This window comes from Agelaius phoeniceus, chromosome 5 (assembly GCF_051311805.1).
Source record: "Agelaius phoeniceus isolate bAgePho1 chromosome 5, bAgePho1.hap1, whole genome shotgun sequence".
In the NCBI taxonomy this organism is placed as follows: domain Eukaryota; kingdom Metazoa; phylum Chordata; class Aves; order Passeriformes; family Icteridae; genus Agelaius; species Agelaius phoeniceus.
The window spans coordinates 15495829-15507892 of NC_135269.1; the positions used below are offsets into that span (position 1 = coordinate 15495829).

A 12064-nucleotide genomic window follows, 5' to 3' on the forward strand; every position below is an offset into this window, starting at 1 on the left:
TCCTCACACCTGCAGGACCCGGCATCTGGAGGAGGGCGGGGCGTTCTCTCGCGAGATTTGGAGCCGACGGCCGCGGAGGGGCGTGTTCTCGCGAGAGCGGCGCGCGGCCGGTACCGCCCCCTCCCCACGGCGCCCCCTGGCGGGGACGGGACGCGCTGGCCTCCCCTGGCGCCGCCATTTGACATCGGTTGGGGCCGGTCCGGGCGCACCCCCGGCGCGGCCGGAGCCCCGGGCATGAGTGAGTTCCGTGGAGGGGTTCGGGGACACGGCGGGGAGTTGCCGCTGTGGCCGCCGCCGGGCGATCGGGAGCGCGGGCAGACTTGCGTTGGGACGCCTCACGGCCGGGGCGCTCTGAGGGGCGTGAAGGAGCAGGACACCCCTTGCCCCCGCCTCAGACCCGCGGGCCGGGGCGGGCCCGGGACCCCTCACGTGCCTCGGCTCGCGCCGGTGTCACGACAGGCGCCGGTGTCGCCCCTCAGCGTCGCGGTGGCGCCGCGTTTTGGGGGCAGGAGGCGACGCTCCCCTTGATGACACCCCCGGGACGCCGCTGTCACACCGGGAGGGGACACCCCGGGATCTGTCACGCCGGGAGTGCGGCGGTGACACCCCCGGGATGCTCTTGTCACGCCGGGACCTTTGCACCAGCTTAAATTCCTTGGAATTCCTTGGAAATTGCATTCTGGCTCAGCGCTGCCAAACTGGTCTCCGTGGTAACAGAACCCAAAAGCTGTGGGAAAAGGTGGCTTCCAGTAAGGATAAAAAAAGAAAGATGCAGAAAGTTAGGAGAAGGCGGTGGTCGCACAGAGATCTTTACTCTTTGGTGTTGTTTTTTGGTGTTTAATTTGATGATGAATGCCATTAGCAAATAGCAGGAAGTGACAGTGTGCAGTAGGAGTGTTGCTGGGGTGACTTGGGGCTCTGCTACCTGTTGACAAGGTTGCAGTAACGAGCATCTGTGCAACTGGGCATCTCTGCTAGGGCAGGGCTCAGGAATCATTAACTTCAGCTCCCGTAGTCATGCTCATAAAAGTAATACATGATAAGAATTTGCTTAAATCAATTATATTAATGATTACTTGGAGTTTTTTCCACCCCCTAAATGTCCAGGCTAACTCACAGATTTAGCTGAGTTTCAGGATCAGGCAAAGGTTTTGTTTTTCACAGGTAGCCAGAGAGCATTTTAAGATTCAAGGATTAGGACCAGTGTCTTGGATACTGAAAGGTATCCTAGCCATGATTTGGAGCCACTGTGAATCACCATGATACAAACAGTGATTCTGCTTTTTGAGGTACAGATGCTGCCTGAAAACTGAAGCTGGGCCCTGGCCTGACAGGGGACAGTGACTACAGAATTTTTGGGGCTGTGTTCCACACATCTTTCCCAGCACATTTCCTGTGAAAAGAAACATCAGTGCCTTTGACACAAACAAACTTCCTTTTCTCTGACATGGTTGGGCCGGGGCAAAAACAAGAAAGTGCATCTATTAAACAGATGCTGTTTAAAAATTTATGTGTATGCAGACAAATTATCAGAGGTGTTAAGTGCATTGTAGTCTGAATGCCAAATGTATTCCCAGCTCACATAGAGGCCTCAGAGGCTTTGTTTATACTGGTCAGAGAATTCCTGGAGAGTGAGCTGAATTAAAGGCTGCTCTTCAGCAGCAACATGGATCTCACTAAATCAATTTCTGCAGCAGTTCAGCCAGTTAGTGGAGAAGCTCATCTTTTGTCTGGGATGTTTCTGTAGGAGATCTGACTGGAGGCAGGAGCAAGAAAAGCAGATCTCTAAAAACAGTGCACTGTTCTTCCTTTCCATGTCATATTTTGAAAGAGCTCCAAGTGCTAAGTCAGGGTGAATAAATTAAGCACCTGTGATAGCCCAGCACTCTGCTGGGGGCCTGGCTGTCTCAGATACATCATATGGAAAGTTAAATGCCAACGTTATCTGATAAACAGGAAACCTGCACATGCCAAAGTGCTGATGCTTTTGGTAGCACATGAATCCCAGAACACACAGGTAAAATGTCTAGTGTTTGAAATATCCTTCCTTCTGCTGCTTACCTGGGGTAGGAGCAAAAGGTCAGCTGAGGCAAATTTGAGGATTTCTTTAAGTTGGTCATAAGATCCTGGGCTATGAATAGTAAAGGTGCCTGAGAAAGTTAGAAAATCAACCTGAAGTGATTTTTTTTTCATCTAGCTGAGGAAAGACTCAATAATCTTTAATGCTTACAAAAATCTTTACTTTTGCAAATAGCCTGGCTAAGAAATGGATTTAATAGATTCTTTCAGTACCTTAGAACATTTCCTAAACCAAATATTAAGCCTGATATCAACAAGGCCCATAAATCTCATAAACGTCTATTGCTGCTGTTTGATTGCTGAAGACTGTTCAAGGAGTTTAAATAGATTTCCTTTTCAGTAGACTAAGTCCAAGGTTCCTTAAAAGAAAATAAAAGCATAGACTGAAAATGTTGGTCTCGAAACTTAACCTACCAAGCATGAATATGAAAATTGCAGTGTAAAGGCCAGTACTGTTTGCAATAGACACAAGCATTTTGCAAGTTTGGCAGTTCTGGCAATCTGTAATTCCTGTGAACAAGTGCTGCAGGTGGAAGGGCGATGTTTTAAGGGTGCAGTTGCTTCTTTTCATTAGCTGAGTTGCTGTCTCTCTTTGTGCTTTGAAAATGTCACAGTTCCATTCCACGCACCAATGTTTGTGTTCAGTTATAGACACGAACAAAACACGAGCCTTTTGTCTTCTGAACTTTGCCTGAGCGATTTTCTCTACTCCATCAGTTTGAGCTGCTCCTTCCCTGCTGATTTAAGTCATCAGAATCTTCCAGGCCACTGTAGTCCTTCAGCATTCTCTTTTGTGCTGGTTATCCTGAAGTGTATCTGTTAGGAGGGCAAATTTTAAAAAAAGTAGCACTAAAAACGAGTGAGTTCACGTAACATTCTTTTACTTTCTGTGTCACTCTGCCAGAAGCAGGGGTGCTGCCCAGCTTTGCTGTGCTGGGTGCCCTGCCTCTGGCAGCTGTGCTGTGCAGAGGTGCTGGGTGTCAGCGTTGCCTTTGTCGTGTTCAGAAATGAGCTGCACCATCGAGAAGGCGCTGGCGGACGCGAAGGCGCTGGTGGAGCGGCTGAGGGAGCACGACAGCGCGGCCGAGGCGCTCATCGAACAGACCACGGCGCTCAACAAGCGGGTGGAAGCCATGAAACAGGTCTGCTCTCCAGCCCTGCCTATCCTGCCAGTGCAGCACTTCCAGCTCTGGGGGCTTCTGTGCCGCACGGAATGAGCGGGGTGCTGGGTTAATCCTCTAATGCACACTTGGTGTTTTTAGTAGGGGTGTGGCTCTCATCTAAAAATAGCTTGTTCATATAGTTTGAGACTGTGAAAATATTTTCACAGTTACTCCAGTTTAAATATTGAAAACAAGCATTTATTTGAAGAATGCTGGTAGAAATGGGCTTGGTATCTTACAAACCGCTCTGTGGTGTCTCTTGGTTTGCTCTCCAATGCAATACTACACAATTTTATTAATTTCAGCATGCCCCATTTAATCATACAGAGGCTCTGGCATGTTTTCTTCTGTACAGAATACTTTGTCTTTGCACTGTCTCCTTTTGTTTCCAAAATAGCCTCTTGGGCTTTTTTGTGCTCACTTCTATTCTGATGTTGAGCTGCTCAAGGCGTGTTGTTAGATTGAGCGTGAATTTCACAACACACCTCCCGGGAAAACGTAAAGGTTTCTTGTGACTTTCCATATGGGAGTCCATCCTGTCACTTTAACAAACCCAAGATATGTTAATGGGCCTATAAAATTATAACACCCTGCATGCAATTCAGCCCTGTAAAACTAGGCATGCTGAGGCTTCATGGCTTCAGATCAAGAGTATTACATATCCCCATGTGTTGGGAGTCAGGATCCATTGACTCGGGCCTGAGTGACTTGTACCCACACAGCCTTGTGGCTTAAGGTTTTGGGAAGCCACAGTAAATGTCAGGAGGTTAATACCTCATGGTTTGTCTTTACCACATCTCTATGAGTTTTAAATTGCCTGATGGTGAACTTGGCCGGCATTAACTGAAGGTTAAATAGCATCCACGACACACATCTAAGGTGATGCTTTTGTGTCTCTAAAGGACAGGATGTCTGCAACACTTTCTGGTATGTGTGTTTGATATTATTATTTAAAAGCAAGCATTGTCTTCCTGGTTACAGACTGTGAGTGACAGTAGAAGTGGTGCTTTGTGACCTGCTGAGTATTACCTGCCTTTGGTTAATCAAATATGCTGTACCTTGTTGGTTTGTTTTTGTAATAACCAGTACCAGGAAGAAATCCAAGAGCTCAATGAAGTAGCAAGACATCGCCCTCGGTCTACTCTAGTGATGGGTATCCAGCAGGAAAACAGACAGATTAGGGAATTGCAACAGGAAAACAAAGGTAAAACATTAATATTCTACCCTTTTCAAGCTCCAGCCTGTATCACTGGATTTAGTGAGACTTTTACCACTGATCTTTTTTCAAAACAGAGCTGTAGAAGAAATTTTTTCTTCTGGTTTCAATTTGCCAATTTAACTGATCAAAATTCAGTTCAAGAGTCCTAAAGTCCAACCTCTGGGACTGATGAATTAAAAGAGAGATTTGGGAAAAATTACCTTTTTTGGTCCTTACCTAATGTCCAGCACAAGTGAGGAAATAAATAGAACTTTATTCTGCAATATAGGGATCTTTTTGAAGAAGTGTTTAACGACTGCTGAAAATAATAGGAACAGCCAGGACAAGTTACGGTGTAAGTAGAGAAGTAGAATTCCTTCTGGTATTCTGTACACTAGGAATGCACTGTTCCTCCAAGAAAGTCTTAGATATTCTAACAGTTCCACTCAGCAAAGGATTCAGTGATCTCAATTCAGATGAGTCTTGCCTTATTTCAGGGGTTATTTATCTTTTGACTCAGTAGATTTTGAACAGAAGCATTTTTCAACTCTGGTTTTACCAAGCTGCAGATTAAGACAGATCTGTGAACTCCTTCCTGCCTTTTATACAGTGTGGCTTGTAGTGGATGGGGTAAAGCTGCTCAGCCACACTCCAGCTGGCTTTTGTCAGCCACAGGCACTGAACACAAAGTCACACTAACAAAAGACACTGTTACTGACCAGGATTTCACCCAGGCTGATCACCATCAAAGCCATTTGCAGAGCCTGGGTAGATTTCATGGTGCAGGGAGCAGGGACACTCAGTTACGGGCTCATTTCAGTTTTCTCAAGCTGAAATCCTTGTGCATTTTGATTTGGTTCTCTGTGTTAAACTCTTAACTGCATTTTGAATTCTGTTGGCAGAACTGCGCACGTCTCTCGAAGAGCACCAGTCAGCTCTGGAGCTCATCATGAGCAAGTACAGAGAACAGATGTTTAGGTTGCTTATGGCGAGCAAAAAGGATGATCCGAGTATAATAATGAAGTTAAAAGAGCAACATTCCAAGGTAATAATTTCATTGAGGGTTTTTGCTTTGTTTTTTAGTTAACCTTAGTTTGTAGTGAATCAATTCAAAGCTCGCTTCACGTCAGTTTTTATGCTATTGTACTACTAATGAACCCTAATTTTTATAATCCACCCCGTGCAACATGATCAGGAAACTATCAGTTGAGTGAGTCAACCTTCTCATTTATTAGAACTTAAAACAGGTAGCATTTCATTACTGCATTTGCTTAATTTTCTTTTGTTTCACTTCAGTCTTTAAGGCAACTGCCCTGTTACACTGCCAGAGGTTAGTAATAGTCAGACTTTTAGACTAGCTTTAATTTATGCTTGTGACACCAACAAATCATTAATAAACTTCTGCTTAGGGAGAGTAGGAGGAGCAAACTTTTTAAATTCAATATTTAATTTTTTCCCCCTAAATATTGTAAATAAATTTTAAAAATTAAAAGTCCTTTTGACTATTGATTAACTGGATGAAGCAGGAAACACAAGTATATGTTCAGTTATTTAATAGTCAAAAGGACTTTTAAATTTTGGGGGAATTCATTAATCTGGGTCACTAACAGATCTAAACAGGAGCTTTTTAGCAAAATATTACATTTCACTGAAAATGTAACGATCATTAGAGCAATGCAGCTGTGTGGACAAACATGTTCTAAGTGTTTAATAATCTTTCTCCTCAGCTAATTTAAGTTTGCAAAGCAAACTTAGGGTCTGCTTACTGGGAAAACAGAATTTAAGAATTTGATTCTTTCTTGCCTGCTACAGCATCCTATGTGTGTAATTATTGCCATTGGTATGAAAAAATATTATTGGATTAGAGCTTTATCTTTAACATAAAATCTTGAAAAATGACAGATAAAAATCATTTTCAACAGAAATTACCTCAGAATATGATATAGCACCTGCTCCAGCTTCAAGAGAGCTAACACAAGAGGGGTAAAATGAAATCCATCCTGAAATGGACTGTGATAGTTCATTTAGGAGCACTTCAATGGAAAGACAGGAAAAAGAAACAAAAAAAGAAAAAATAACATCTCACAATGTAATTGGAACAGGAGATTTAGGCTTCAACATTTTCATTAAACCTCTTCCTTCATGAATGCCTGATGAAAAAGATTTATCACCCTTATCCTGACACATAGGATTTCTGGAATTTCATTATTCATTCTTTAGCTCAAGCTTCATATTCAGAAGATTGAACAATGTTGAAACACTTTTTAAATACCTCTCTCTTGTTAAGCAAAAAATCCATTATACCCAAGGAGTTAAACTCCCTGTTCCCAGTAATGCTATTTTCCTAAGTGCAAGCTGTTATTTTAGTGCCTGTTTACAGATTATTACAAGAGCATTGATTGCTGCAGATGAAGAAGCACCTCCTTTAAATAGTGTCTTCTGTTGGTGTTGTATGCAAGAGAAAAGTGTGTGTTGGTAGCAGTGACCCTGATCTAAGCGTGCTGTCTGAATTTGCTCAGCTGAAACAAGGCCCTGAAATGGGTGCAGTCCCTTTTTGGTTTTATCTCTTTAGAGAGAAAAAAACCCCACGTGTATGAAAGAGAGAGATACACAGAGGCTTTCACTGTCACTGTGCTCTTCTTTTTGTTTTCCACATGTGCCTTCCAGAGCAGAGCCTTCCAGTTTGGTGTTGGTGTTAGGGTCTGACCTAACAGCAGTGACCTTGGAAGAGGCCCGAAGTTGTATTGATCAGTTGTATTGAGCTGTGAAAGCAGGAAGCAGGGAGAACAGCAGTATATCTGAAACCCACAGCTCCTACCAGTCCTTCTCAAGGGTGCATCCTTGCCTGACCACAGCTTCCTGTCAGGCTACATTTGGGAGTTCTTAAAAAAATATATTTCATGTCATCACCTGGACTAGAAACTGAGAAGAAAATAAAGATTTACAGCAAGTTCTTCCCCGCTCCCTCACATTGAGAGTGGGCATTTAACAACTGCTAAATTATAGCTTGGGCAATTGGAATGGCAGAGGGGAAAGGGCTGATGTTTATTTCAGTAAAGGGTATTTGTTTTGGTCAGATGATTCATTATGATTCAGCTGAGGCAGTTCTTTGTGGTAGTTTAAAGGCAAGCTGATCATCTGCCAGCTGTATAGATCTCCCATCAAATTCATCATTTAATGGTGGGATTTAGCTTTAGTCTCTACTGTCCTTCATTTCAGCCCTCCTGTCCTGCTTTTCTTGATGCTAGCCAATAAATATTGTGGATTTTGTCCAAAGGCCAGGTCAGGCACAACTAGACTGGCACCACAGCAGAGTTGGAATAAAAGACAAGTTGAAAAAGGAAAGCTGTTGGAAATACCTTTAAACCATTTGGCTTAACTGAGCAGTGAATGCCAGGCACAGGCTTCTCACGTAGCATTGCAGGGAAAGGAAGCAGTGACCCTTATCCTGAACCTCTGAAGTCCAGAGCCCAAATAAGCTGGAATTGGAGGTGGAGTCAAGCAAAAGTATCTAAAATAGAGAGTGGAGGACAGGTTTGAGTTTTGTAGTATATGACATAGTAAGGATGACCACTGCACCTGCTCTTTTTTGTAAAAAAAATGCCTGTCCATGGACTGGTACTGGAGATCCAGTTTCAAACACCTGGAAAGAATGTGGCTTTCCCTGCTGTTCTCAGGGGAGTGGAGCTGTTTTGCATATCCAAAATAACACACATCAGTTCCTGCTGTACAGAAGGGCCTGGTCAGGGCAAGCACAGCACCATCTTGTAGCTGTTTTGAGGCCAGGGTTCACAGCTAGTTAAGCTTCTATCAGATTCCACTGTGAGGCAAACCAGGTTTATTTAAATAAACAGGACCACTGTGGCTGCCCACACTGTAAAGTTAGAGAGAATTTGTTTTCCAAAATTGAGGTCTGTGATAAAAAAAGTCACAGCAGCTAAACGACATTTAATGCTTTGCTTTTTTAATAATGCAGAAAATATATCACTAAGATATTACTAAATATTGTATCTCAGGAGCTGCAAGTGCACGTGGACCAAATTACAGAGATGGCAGCGGTGATGAGAAAAGCCATTGAGGTGGATGAAAGGCACGGCTGCAAAGAGCAGGAGCGCATCAGCCAGCTGGAGGTGAGGAGAAAGCTGCAGAGGCACAGATATTAAAGGGAGTAAAGATCCTTCCAGGTGTTTCATGAAGTTACTGTCCCAGTCACTCGCTGCTGTTGTGTTACCCTTGCCTTGCTGGAGCAGGGGAAGCACCGCTGCAGCTTAATCTCAAGGAGGGGGTGTTTAAAGCCCATCCAAGAGAGCAGGAGGGTCAGAAACCTCATGTGCTCCCTTGGAGAAGATGACACAGCACTGATTTCAAGTCAGTGTTTTACTCCTTATGAATTAGTTTGGAGTAGAGGGGAGGCTTTACCTGATTTCTTTCTGGAGTTCTACTAATGTATTTTTCACTCTCTGGTTTTAGCAAGAAAACAAAGGCTTGAGAGAAATTCTTCAAATCACTAGAGAATCGTTTCTGAACCTCAAGAAAGATGATGCATCAGAGAGCACATCCCTGTCAGGATTAGTGACAAGCAGTGATCTGAGCCTGAGGAAAAGCTAAGGACTCTGGGAATCAGCAAGCTTCAGTTGCACACTTAAACCAATGGAGCATCAGGGGGCACTGGTCAAGCACTTGTTACTGAATAGGGCACCAGCAAGAGGATACATCCAACTCCAGCTCAGTGGCTTTTATACTGTGTAACATAAATTCAGCTGGTGTTCTGCAATACCCTCAGTGACAGATTGATTGCCATAGATCTAACCTCAGTAGGAAATGGATTAATGCACTTGCTGAATTGCATATTCTTTTTATATGAACTTGTTTTACAGATAAAAGGTGAGATTTCAAGTAATTTATGTAAATTATTGCTCATACAAAGTTCAGTGCAACTCTTAGATAATAAAGGTAAGATTTCAAGTCTAATCTCTGCCTTAGAAAGTAGTAACTTATGAATATGCTCTGTGCATGATCCACATAGCATTTTTTCCTTTTGTTTTGGTTTTAATGACTTTTCATTTTGCAACAAACCTCTTTGATGGGAGGGGCACACAGGCAGCATGAAATTTAAGGATTTCTGTCATTTACCCTTGAGCTATCGCTTTAAAATACAAGGCCAGTTTTTAAACTTAAGGAATGCTGTCAATCAATAGCTTGGAGTTTTTAAATGAAACAAGGTTCTTTCAAAACTGTGCACTGAATTGTATTGTGAGGACATGGAAAGAGCTGTTCCCGCTTTGTTGTTCTCAGGAACACAGGTAGCAATACAATTCTGCCTCAGCTTTTACCTTTCAGAGGGGAAATCCAGCTCAGTTCTCTGTCAGTAAGAAGCCACATGAGTCCCGTGTCTTTCTTCTCCAGTTGCCTGCCCAAACTTTCTGAGTGAGGAATGGTAACTGGAAAGCACAAAAGCAGTGGCTGCAGAAATGGGGGTGGAGGAAGGAGGAAGCAGCTTCATGGCAGAGTTGGAAGCCTGCAATAGTAGTCTTAATTTTCCTTTCTCCAGTACTAGCTAGTCATCAGGAAGGTTTTAAAGTGAGTTAAGCAGAGTGAAAGCTGTCAGCTACAGAAAACTGTGGAGCTACAGCTGCCATCCACAGTTTCACATTCTGGCTGTTTAATAACCCACCAAGCAACACGAGCTGAGCTATCCTGAAATCAACCACCGCTTAGTCAAGTTTGATTTTCAGTCACAGCAACACAGAAGGAACTAAGCTTCCAACACTTCCAAGCGTGCCAGCTTCAATGCAGCTTCCTGTGCCCCAGCACAGCTTCCCTGAGCTCGAGTTAAATGTTCCACAGGCCTAAGGGGGAGCTTTCAGTGGCACTGAACTGACTTAGGAGCAACTCAGTACCTTTGTTCTGTTCTCTCTGTTGCTGCTCCTTCCCGTGGTGCTTTTAAGAGAAAATAAGTGAGAAAGGAGCATTAGCAGGTAGTAAATACTGGTTTTCAGTGGATTAATACATGTGCTGACAGGACAGGTAAATCAGGCCTCCACATTCTCACAGGCTGCTTTAGAAATGGAAAAACTGCTGCTTCTCTGCAGAGCACCTTGGCTTCTTGGTAGGCTTAGGAACACACTGAGGACATTCACATGCATGGAAAAAAGTTATGGCCATTTCCAGACTTGTGAAACAGCCGTGGGGAAATTCTGGGGGAACATTTTAGCTCAAGCACAAAATATTCTTGTCTGCTTTTATATTATCTGCAAAGCTTCGCTGGTGCTTCTCTAATCTAGATTTTGCATTTCTGCCATGGCTTGCAAGCTGCTGACTTACCAGAAGCAACATCTTTTTTCACTGGAGTGTTCTGTTGTTGCAAACTTACAAGGAATTTTGGGTTCAGCTGTTGAAGTTCTTGTTTCTAGAGGCATCTTTTCAACCACGCACTGGTGTCAAGAGGCATTTCTATCCATTTGATGCTGAATTCAGCTTCGTGGCTGACTTCTGGTTTGGCTTCCAAATACAGAAGAGGGTTGTTGGTCTGTGGCAGTACTTTGAGGTTGCTCTATTAGGAAATAATGCTTGAGTAGTGTTTATTTTTGTAAATTACAAAGAAAAAGTGACTTAATTTATCTACTTTTAGTCTTCACATTTGATACGTCTCCCCTTTCAGTCCCCTACCTGATCACTGTAGGATTTTAAAGAGCCTTCACAGTGTGTGGAGTGACTATTTTTCATTGCATACCTGTTATTTTTGTAATGCAGATGGCTTGAAAAGGATTTATGGCTAGAATTGTGTACTGTACAGTAAACTTATTTTATCAATAAAGTTGACTGAAAACATGGATGTCTCCATGACTAAAGCAAGGTACTGGCTCCGAGATGAGCCTTGTTGGCAACAGAAGATAAGAAAGTAACCAAAACTGCTCTATGTGGCAGCTGTTCAGCCGAGGGCAGACTGAAACTAAATTTGGCTGGTTTGTACAACTAAAAGCTTAAAACAGCTTTGACTTTCTGACAAGCACATGGGATTAGAAGATTGTTAAAATACAGAACTAATGACACTGGAGAATTACATGTACTGGGATCCCTGTGTAAATGCCCAAAGGCTTAGGGAGTTTCCTTAAGCTCCTTTTCTGGTTAAAAGAGGAAATTTCAAGTCTTCTGTTGCAATGTAAAACTTGAACTTCTTTTTTTTGAGAGCTTGGAGTCTGAGTGTCTGGGGCATGGCCGGCCTCACTTTGGCCAGAGAGCACCATGGTGCTGCTCACAGCATGAGGGCAAAGGGAAGGTGAGACCTTCAAGCTCCTCCTGTGCTACCCCCTGTCATGGGCAGGGACACCTTCCACTATCTCAGGCTGCTCCTAGCCCTGTCCAGCCTGGCCTTGAACACTGCCTGGGATGGGGCAGCCACAGCTTCTCTGGACAAAGATTTTGTAATTTTTTATCAGTTCTTCTTTGACAAATTGGCTGCACACTTCTGTTATCCAGCCAAGCTGATAAGAGAGCACAGGTCAGCTAAATGAAGGCTGTACTAGATGCTGTGTGCAAAACTACATCAAGTCATTCCTTTGCTTATGGACCATTTAGCATAAGTGGGACTGAACTGGAACTGTATGGGTGCAGAGATCGAGTT

At 43.4% G+C, this 12064-nt stretch overlaps 1 protein-coding gene and 1 long non-coding RNA gene across 4 annotated transcripts; one reads left to right on the top strand and one right to left on the bottom strand.

Annotated features, from left to right (window-relative positions):
- The first annotated feature begins 81 nt into the window (after window positions 1-81).
- Window positions 82-11271, top strand: FGFR1OP2 (FGFR1 oncogene partner 2). Of its 3 annotated transcripts, none has more exons than XM_054630876.2 (6): window positions 82-238; window positions 3085-3221; window positions 4329-4446; window positions 5343-5485; window positions 8457-8570; window positions 8911-11271. In XM_054630876.2, the coding sequence occupies exons 1-6, from the start codon at window positions 235-237 to the stop codon at window positions 9046-9048; spliced, it is 654 nt and encodes a 217-aa protein (XP_054486851.2). In that variant the 5' UTR covers window positions 82-234; the 3' UTR covers window positions 9049-11271. The 3 variants fall into 3 exon arrangements, with proteins under 3 accessions (XP_054486851.2, XP_077034482.1, XP_054486852.1); XM_077178367.1 differs by having other exon boundaries at window positions 130-238; window positions 2984-3221; XM_054630877.2 differs by lacking the exon at window positions 82-238 and adding an exon at window positions 2756-2938.
- Window positions 2219-6648, bottom strand: LOC143694098 (uncharacterized). Its single transcript, XR_013182308.1, has 2 exons — window positions 6370-6648; window positions 2219-2895 (listed from the first exon to the last, which is right to left on the bottom strand). It is a non-coding gene; the product is annotated as an uncharacterized LOC143694098 (long non-coding RNA).
- Window positions 11272-12064: the final 793 nt, after the last annotated feature.